The sequence below is a fragment of the Rhinichthys klamathensis genome, unplaced genomic scaffold (assembly GCF_029890125.1).
Source record: "Rhinichthys klamathensis goyatoka isolate OS25496 unplaced genomic scaffold, OSU_Roscu_1.1 h1tg000296l_1, whole genome shotgun sequence".
In the NCBI taxonomy this organism is placed as follows: Eukaryota; Metazoa; Chordata; class Actinopteri; order Cypriniformes; family Leuciscidae; genus Rhinichthys; species Rhinichthys klamathensis.
Genome location: NW_026606815.1, coordinates 2,813,216 through 2,823,023, shown reverse-complemented (window position 1 = coordinate 2,823,023; position 9,808 = coordinate 2,813,216). Strand labels below are relative to the sequence as shown.

The 9,808-nt window shown below is 35.5% G+C and overlaps 1 protein-coding gene and 2 long non-coding RNA genes across 3 annotated transcripts in view; 1 reads left to right on the top strand and 2 right to left on the bottom strand.

Annotated features, from left to right (window-relative positions):
* Positions 1-811: 811 nt before the first annotated feature.
* On the bottom strand, positions 812-2,189 carry LOC130103771 (uncharacterized). The gene is made up of 3 exons (XR_008809400.1): positions 2,156-2,189; positions 1,508-1,572; positions 812-1,063 (listed from the first exon to the last, which is right to left on the bottom strand). It is a non-coding gene; the product is annotated as an uncharacterized LOC130103771 (long non-coding RNA).
* Positions 2,190-2,787: 598 nt separating this feature from the next.
* tars1 (threonyl-tRNA synthetase 1) overlaps positions 2,788-9,808 on the bottom strand; it is a 157,092-nt gene continuing 150,071 nt past the window's right edge. The window contains exons 12-20 of the mRNA XM_056270085.1: positions 9,562-9,728; positions 9,232-9,394; positions 7,371-7,508; positions 6,520-6,597; positions 6,329-6,429; positions 5,931-6,035; positions 5,768-5,840; positions 5,547-5,661; positions 2,788-3,173 (exon numbers count right to left, since the gene is read on the bottom strand). Of these exons, the coding sequence (XP_056126060.1) occupies positions 3,025-3,173; positions 5,547-5,661; positions 5,768-5,840; positions 5,931-6,035; positions 6,329-6,429; positions 6,520-6,597; positions 7,371-7,508; positions 9,232-9,394; positions 9,562-9,728 (1,089 nt within the window). The 3' untranslated portion in view covers positions 2,788-3,024. The remainder of the gene's footprint in view (positions 3,174-5,546; positions 5,662-5,767; positions 5,841-5,930; positions 6,036-6,328; positions 6,430-6,519; positions 6,598-7,370; positions 7,509-9,231; positions 9,395-9,561; positions 9,729-9,808) is intronic.
* Positions 3,281-3,754, top strand: LOC130103767 (uncharacterized). The gene is made up of 3 exons (XR_008809398.1): positions 3,281-3,367; positions 3,417-3,578; positions 3,633-3,754. It is a non-coding gene; the product is annotated as an uncharacterized LOC130103767 (long non-coding RNA).

Below are 9,808 nucleotides of genomic sequence, written 5' to 3'. Positions count from 1 at the left end.
TACACAAAAAGCTATGAGCATTGACATTGTGAGAATCAACAGATTACTAAATAAAATATAAGAATACACTGCAATGATTCATTTTGATTTATTTATTCATAAAAAAAAAAAAAACACTTTATAAACGTTTTAAAAGGTTAGGTAAAAATGGAAGTAGAATGCACAGACATTTTGGAAATTACATTTCATAAGTTTTGTGTTGTACCATGGGTAAAAATCATATAAATTAACAGTAGGCCTACGCCTACTGCAATGACTACATGGGTGTAAATAGAAATAGGAGTATACTGTATTGTACTGTTTGTTGTTGTATTTAGATTAGAATGAGGTAGAGATGTTATCATCCCTGCAAGCATGATAAAAGCAAAGCATACTGAGTTTCTGAACTTCACTTCAAAAAGAGCAACATGTCAAAAGCTTTAGCGTGTAGGCTACATTAAAAAAGCACCAGTGACATTTTATAAAAAAAAAAAAAATGTGTTTTTTAAACTTGGTTTCTCATGATGTAATAGAACAACAACAACATAGTGTGTAACTAACAATAGCCTCATTTTCTCAAAGTTGAACTTTTACTTTGCATAATAGGGAAAACATCCTGTTGTGCTTAACTAAGAAAACATTCCATAAGCTTTTACAATGAGGTAAATAAAACATAATGTTGTCACATTCTCGGATGGTATATGAAATAAACCTGACGCCCACCAATAGATCATTAATGAGGTAAGCATATCCTGCTGAGAAAAAAACCTGTATTCTTGTTACCAATTACAAAGTGCTAATGTTCCTGGACTTCACCATGATGTGCAGATGATTTTATTTTTGATTATTTGATTCTGAATATTCAGTTTAATAACCTAGTATCTGGTGATTATCCGCATTGTGACGAGACGCTGCTTCTCTGGTGGACAGCGTTTTTCAATGCTATGGTTGAGCTTATTGGATCATTCAGTCCAAATCGTATAGAGGCCATAGCCTGGAATAACTGGGCCTGAAATTCAGTCTCTGGCTTTGCTTTCTCACAGAATTGCTTCTCCTTTGGAGTGAGATCATTCCCTTCAGGTATCTAAATAATGAGATAGGACATGATAAGCTGTTCATTCAAACCGATAAATTGACACAGTTCTACACTGCCACCACATGGCACAAAGCTGCATTTTTTTTAATTATTATTATGATCATATATATATATATATATATATATATATATATATATATATATATATATATATATATATATATATATATATATATCCCAGACAGCATAGTGTCGGCCCACATCTGGTATGGATTCCACACGGCCCAGATGTGGGCCGACACTATGTTGCTGTCTGGGATATATATATATATATATATATATATATATATATATATATATATATATATATATATATATATATATATATATATAATGTTATTAAGCATGTATACTTTGACAAGGTACTGTTCTTTGTCGGAATAGTAAACAAAAACAACAACAAAAAATTATGAGGGCGAAAAAAAACCTTACTTCAGCAGACACTCTTTGCAGCCATATTTTCTCCTCATCTGTAAACTCCATCGCAGAACTGAAACCTGCAAATAATGTCTCAATTAATGATGGCAGAATAATTAGGTTGTTGCAAGAAATTAGACATTTAACTATTAAATGTAAAATATTATAGCCTATGCTTTGACGTTTTAGCCTGTTAGGGTTTCTATATGAGCCAATTTGCCTAAATTAGGCTGCCTAGTGCCCCAAAACGCAGCTTAAAAGCCCGCTTGTCTGAATCAGACAACAAAACATCATACCAAAAGTCATTTATTTTTAAAGAAAGATGGCACAAGCGAATCTTTTAAACAAACTAGGTTTTTGTGTGCAGGCCTATCTGTGCATCAAAATGAAAGTGAAATTAAAATTAAACAGTAGGCTAGGCTAGCCTATTCGCTTATTTTTCTTTGCAATAAAATAGTTTGCAAGGAGAATAAACGTCTCAAATTAAAATTTGATTGATAATGTGTCCTATAACCACTCTCACCTTTAAATGAGAAGATCTGCATTTTAAAATTGCCTGGCTGATTACAAGTATACATTTTAGTACAGTATCGAATGTCGTCTGGCTCATAATGTCCTGTCATAACATTTCTTTCTATACATACAAAAGTGATTTTGACTTACCTTTTAAGGAAAATCCTTTAACGTGAACAAAAAATAAATATTTTTTTCGTCAAAAGCAGCGGCTTGCTCCTTTTAAACGTTAATGAGGTCTGACCAGTTAGATAGCATCTCTGTTAAACAGCAGAACTGTTTTTGAGAGAACGGGACAAAAAAATAAGTCTATAAATGAGTAAACATTCTGCAGACAAAGATCAGCTGAGTCTCAGCCGGCTGCGGAAGGACGAACGCAAAGCGAGGAGGAAAAATCGATCCTTTCACTATTAGCAATTAAAACAAACTGCAATATGTTCGAAATGAATCGTGTTTAAAATAAAAAATATAAAATCTGCTACTCGTTTACTACTGTTTTTATCCGGTATGATGAACGATCTGCACTCACTCGATTTCCCAGAAATCATAAGTGAAAGTGAAAATAACGTTTTCTGCTTGTTTCACTATTCCAATTTATTATGATAGACAGGAAATATTTAACAGCAGCTTTCAACATATATTTACGTCGTTACAGCAAAAGTGAGACATAAAAGAGTGTAAAGATACCGTTTAATTTCATCTGCAACATATCAGCCCTCTTCTACCCATTCACATATTGATAGAAAAGTCCCTTTCTTATAACAAAGGACAATGGCTATCTGATGAATGAACATTACCAGGATATTTTGAAAAAGTATTGACAGATCAAGTCTACAGACTTTCGGACAATTGACTAATGTGATTTAAAATATTGTCACTGATTTAAAACAGAGTCCCTGAACCACACAGATCAGTTGAGAGGTAATGGATCATCTATACAGAAGAGCAGCACACTGTTTCCCAGTGGCATCTGAACATATGGCATGTTAAGTAAAGGTTTGGCAGAAGGTTTAGGGAGTTCAGAATTCCTCTTCTGCATTTCGGGTTCTTGAGGCCTTCAGCTCCTTGAGGCGCTCCATGCAGTCCGTCAGACTCCTCTCTCCGTGCACCTTGTTGTCACGAGTCCTGACGTTCACAGTGTCACTGCTCTTCTCCTTCTCACCCACCACTGTCATTGCATAAACAGAAAGTTAGAATCACAGGGAATTCATGACAAATTAATACATTCTGTAAAAATACCTGCAGCTGACATTTCTCAATTAAAAATCAGGGAAACAAATGGAAATGCAATTTTAATTTAAAGTGCCCCTTTTATGCCATTTTTAAGGCTATTAATTTTGATTTGAAGGTCTCCTACAATATGTTTAGATGCATACAAGGTAAAAAAACAACACTAATTTTACCACAATAGTGCAGCATCACCCTTTATCGCACAGTCTCTGAAATGGTTCAATGAAGGATTTGGTTTCTTGAAACCTCTCCTTTCCAAGAGCCTACTCTCCTCTAATTGGTCAGATGGCCCAGTTTGTTTTGATTGTTCTACCAGGAATGGCCAAAATGACTTGTATACACAGTGATACGAACAATGGCATACGGTAAAAACGGTCTTTTTGACATATCGACATAGGCGTAATTTGCGTGGGACATGTCCCCACCACTTTTTGAAACATCTCTCGGCACGGATGTAAGCTACCTAATATAAAAGAATCTCCAGTTGATTAGCAATTTGTTTGTTTGTGTTAAATAAGAGGCTCATTGCCGCTGTTATCAGGGGCGGAAGGCAACAGTGCTCTTTTGGTGGCTTTAATCTATAGAGTCTGGGAATTCTGCATTGCATTCTGGGTAGTCGCAGCCATGTTTTAGGACACTCAGGAGCATACAATGATAACATACAAATCAAAAAAGAATAAAACAACTACATTTACATTAATACTTTTTAAGAACTGCTTGCACTCACTCAGAATAAAATGACTAATATTTGAATATTTTAAGTACATTTGTGCGGCCAAGACACTGCACATATCCATCACATACACACTCAAAGAAATCATACGGCCGCCTTCTATCGGAGCACACACAAGAACGAACTGATTGCCACTTTTTAGTTATTAAAAAATAAACTGCAAAAGAGGACTGATATATCTGCTACATCAAATAATAAATACAATACAGCTTGATCTCAGCTAGTGGATCATTTATTCAATCAACATACCTGTATATCATAATATCACCCCTAATTTCTTAATGTTAAAGCATTAATGGATAACAACAGTGTGGCCCTCTGTTATGCAGCTCTGAAATGATTTGTATTGTGAAAGTGCTATAGCCTACTAAATTTTTGACTGGACTTAAATGGAACAAGTACAAGATTCCTTTTACTGAGAGAAGCTGAACAATAACCAAAGAGCGCTATTGTATGAACACGGAGAGTGATCACAATGAGCTATACCAGGTAACATTTCCAGACACACATTACATTTATACAGTATATAAATAATGTTTTTTATACATTATTTATCACGTGAGCACTTACACATTCAAGTGGTTCAGAAATTATGAATCAGTAATACATATGTTATAAATAATAAATATATAAAATGCAAATTATAAAGCCACATTTTGGTTATGTTGATTATTTTCATTGAGTTTTACTTTCACTTGCACCATTGTGTTGTTTCCCAGCTGGTAAACTGAAAAATTGCACTTCATTTGAGCTTTTCCACGCCGATCGTGAGAGCGGCTATGGCAGTTAATAACACAGCACCACTGCAGGTAAACTCATTTAGAATTGTGCTCTTGCAAGCTCGAATAACTCGAACTTTCAAGAAAAAATGTTTTTAAACAAAGACTGTTGTCAGAAGCTTAGTGATGATGACACTGAAGTCATGCGACCGTAGTGTAGTTCGTTTGTAGCCTACATTTAGCTCTTGACTTCTGTTAATGTTATTTAGGCTTCAAAATACATTATCACAAGACCTTATTTTCTGCAATAATCCAAAAGCCAACGGAAAAATCCTATTGGGTTTTTGTCGATGGGACCAGGGTTAGCCTGCAAAAATATGTCATCCCTGCCGCACTCAATGTAGACCATAGACAGGCATTATCCAAATTGGTCAAAAACCTATGTAGGTTCGTGCAGGAAGTAACACTGGACTTACTTGAACAGTTCAAAATTGTTGTTTTTCTTTTGGGAGACAGTAACTCCATTTGTTGTGCACTTTGAAACTTTGCAGACTATTTACATTCACAAACAGCTATATTATACACTTCCCAAAAGGTAATAGCCAAAAAAGCATAAGAGGTGCACTTTTAAATTACTGAGAATCAGTTATGGTTTGCTTGTGTTTTTTTTTGTTTATGAAACACAAGGGCATATATACATAGCGACCTTTATTTTGGCACCAACTATAAAAGAGAAAAATGGGCAAAAACATAATACACAGATAATTTACAGTAGTAAACAGGAACAAGCCATGATTCTTTACAGTGTCTATCCAAATAAAAACATTTTCGAATGTTAAGGTTATGTTGGATCACTTACCTAAAATGAAATTGTACTGAGCTAACTGTGCATTTCTGATCTTCTTGTTCAGTGTGCAGCCTGGGTCCAGGTCCACATCCGTCATCAACCCTCCCTTGTGGAACTCCTGTTGTACCTGAGATTAACAAGGGCTTTTTAATATTCTAATTATGACCTGGTAGTTTACGCTGGAATCAGAGCTAACAGATATTAATGCATCATAAATTTCGAGCAGAACTTACTCTCTGGGCGTACTCATCACAAGTAGGTCCTACGGGCACCACCATCACCTGATGTGGGGACAGCCACAGTGGCCTGTGGGACACCAAAGCAGGAGGATTTGTTATAAGCACATATGGTGTGAGACTAAACTTTATCATGTTAGAGTCTCTTCCTTAACTGTACCATTTTCCTCCATAGTTTTCAGTCAGGATGGCGATCATGCGTTCCACTGAGCCCAGGATCGCTCTGTGGATGATTACTGGTCTCTTCTTGTCATCACCATCATGGCTGAAGACAAACAAGATTTGGTTTACAGGATCAGCAAATTAGACAGCTGACGATCATGAAGTGAAATGCAGGAGGAGTGTAGTAAACAAATCTAACCACAAAATGTCACTGTTGTACAGGGAACAAAAATCACTATTGTACTGAGAAATGTTGTATTGGGAACAAAAATCACTGTTGTACTGGGAACAAAATCACTGTTGTACTGGGAACAAAAATCACTGTTGTACAGGGATGTTCCTTGTTATTGTTATTATTATTATATACAGATGTAATGTTTTCTTGAGTAAACATACCTTACAAAAGTGAGATTGAAACGAATAGGCAACTGGAAGTCCAGCTGAATGGTGGCACATTGGTGATACCTGCCGATCGCATCCTTTATCTGAATATCAATCTGAATGACAGAAAAACACAAAATACTTGAGTTGAGTGTAAAGTCATTTTATAAGCATTCATATATTTTGCTTTCATTATTTGTATGTACCTTTGGTCCGTAGAAAGCTCCATCACCAGGATTCAGAACCCATTTCTCTCCAAAGTCATTCAGGCTGTTCTCCAGTTGCTAAAACAATTAACAAGGGCTTAATGAATTCAAACTGGAAGAGATATGCACAATTCATCATGCAAATCATAAGAGATTAACTGTATTAAAAAAAAAATTATTGAGATGTTATGATAGTGGTAAAATTACACCTTATATTATGTACACCATGGTTCAAAAGTATGGCGTCAGTAGGATTTTTTTTTTAAAATTAATAATTTTATTCAGTAAAAATGAATTAAATGTGACAGTAAATGCATACTGTTACAATATATATATATATATATATATATATATATATATTGTTTTTAAAAAAAATGCTGTTTTGAACTTTCTATTCATCAAAAAAAAAAAAAAAAACTGGGGCATCTGACTTAATAAATCAGGGTTTTCACAAAAATATTAAGCAACACAACGGTTTTCAAAATTGATAATAATAACAAATAATTTCTTGAGCCAAGTCAATATTAGAATGATTTCTGGCATTCTATGACAGATGAATGATCATGTGACAGTGAAGACTGGTTAATGATGCTGAAAATTCTGCTTTGCCATCACAGGAAAAAAATAGTAAATATTAAATTAGAAAACAGTTATTTTAAATTGTAATAATATTTCACAATATTAAATTTTTTACTGATTTCTGATCAAATAAATGCAGCCTTGGTGTTTTCTTTCAAAAACATTATGAAAATTTTACCAACCCTAAACTTTTGAACAACAGTGTATGCAAATTGGTTTGCTTTCATGCACACCGTTTTCTTTTTGAGTTTATGATAAGTTTCAAATTCTACCTTTTCAGCCTGGTCCCAAACTTCAGGTTCTCCTAGGAACTTCTCTGGCCTGGTAGAGAGGTTCAATTTGAAGGTGAAGCCAAACACCTCATACACCGTACGCAGGAAGTTGAGACAACCCTTTATCTCAGACTCAATCTAATAGGAGTAAAAGGAAGAAGAAAAAATGAGAAAAAAAAAAATGAGAAAAAAAAAAAGACCTCTTATTTGCAATTCAAACAAACAAAGTATTAATGTGCTCATGAACTCAACAGTCGTTTAACACTGAAAAATGCAGGGCTCCCAGACCTTTAGACCAATAATTTTCCATGGCATACTAAAAATAACAAAATAATTCTACAGAAATAAAAAGAGCATAAACAGATACCTTTATATTCACAATAGAAATTATGGATATAAGATCTTATTCATTTCAATGACTTCTCCAGGTTTGGGAAATACTTGTTAGTTCTAAAGTTCTTGAGTCTGATTGGCTCAGAGCCTTTTCCAGCCATGCGATATTTTGCCACTATCGCACAGAAACTGTTTCACAATTTGTATCAGTCCGCTTGTTTCTGCCTAATCTATAATGGCAGCATTTCTCACAGCAAGCGTCAATGGCGGAGGAGCAAACCCACTATAATTCTTACAAATACTACTGCTATTGTGTCATGGTATGTAGAAAGAGTAGTAGAATGTAGTTGTTTAGACCTCAAATATGCGATTTATATACAAACATAGCACCTATTTGAAAATTTGTTTAGACCTTTTCGGAGTTGTGAGCTCCAGGCCGTCAGCGGCTGTTCAGAGCTCATGTAGCCTCAGAGAGCGAGTCTCGGCCAGTCCTCGTCTGATGTAGATAGTGGTTGAACATGAGATCTAAATCATTTTGGGTATGTCAAACTGGCAATCTTTGGTCTTATTAATCTATTATTTGTTCCAAACAAATAGATTTGGCTAAGGGCAAGGTTAAGTTTCATAACTTTAGATTTTTAATTCACTTAAATCCTGTACTAACTAGAGCACTGCTTTTGACTGAATTGTTTGCTTGTGCTTATATCCTATTGTACAAACTTCTTATACTTTTAAAATGGCTATAATTGTTCATTTAAATATTGTTCAATAAATGATATTTTATTTTATATAAATAATATGCCATATTTGGTGAGATTGAGAAAGGGCTGTTAAGGATTGTGATTTCAAATTCAGTGAAAAGTTAAATTATTATGCCTGTAGATGGCGACAGAGACTGTCTTTATAAGTGAGTCAGGAGCAAAGAAAGGGACTGAAACAAGGTTGTGAACAAGGACATTATCTTTTCTTTAAACAACACCTTATAAGATGCAATCGACAAATGCATTGACTAGCGCAGTCATAGGAATTCCTCATAACTGTTAAAAGGACACTAAGACAAAGATATCGCTTTCCTCAGTGGACATTCTAACTGTTTTTTTTATTTTGAATATAAGATTGCCATGAAGGATAAATGCTATAGGCCTAATGGCCTATCAGATGTAGGTAATACACTGGCTTAGTCAAGCTCTCTCTCACAATACAATAAGCTTCCATGAAGCAACTCAGTTGCTAGTTCTAAAATTTCATTTTAGAATTAGTAACGGAGGCTTGGGCTCAACTGTTAAACTGTCGACTTGAGATTTGCATTCGTGGCGGAAGAAGTTCCACACAAAGACGTTATTTAAAGAAACTCTGTTGTCGTTTCTTATATATTTACACACTTGTGCCAACAAACTGTTGTATAAAAGCAATATCGCACTTGTAGCCATGCGATATGTCTCTATCACACGGCTGTGATTTCCTCCAGCCATGCTGACATAGAGACATATCGCACTCATTCTCGTGTGATATTGTTCACGTAACATGCCTGGTCCATAGAGCAGAAGATGTGAGCGTCATCTTGTTGGAAGCGTCTGACTCTTGTCAGGCCACTCAGAGCTCCAGACAGCTCATTACGATGCAAGACCCCAAAGTCAGCCAGACGCAGGGGCAGCTCCCTCCATGAACGTGGACGGTGGTCAAACATCAAACTGGAAAACAAGGAAAACATTTAAATAAAGAAAAATTTCCCCCCCAAAATTTTCCTTCCTAAGATTTTTGCATTCAGGTATACTGTCCTGTCACATTGCCAATGCTTTTTATGATTAACAAACACTTGCTGTTGCTTAACGGTCGTGAATATAGAAAGATCGTGTACCAGTGTCCAGGGCAGTTCATGGGCTTGAGAGCAAAGATCTCCTTCTCCACCTCAAAAGAGAACATGTTTTCGCTGTAGTGCTGCCAGTGTCCTGAGGTTTGCCACAGTTTGCTGTTGTAGATGTTCGGAGTGACCACTTCCTGGAAGCCCCTCTTTCTGTATTCACTCTACACGATAAAATATACCACAGTACAACAAAAACGGTCCATGAAAATACATAAATATTCAATTGGTTTGCCCACAATCA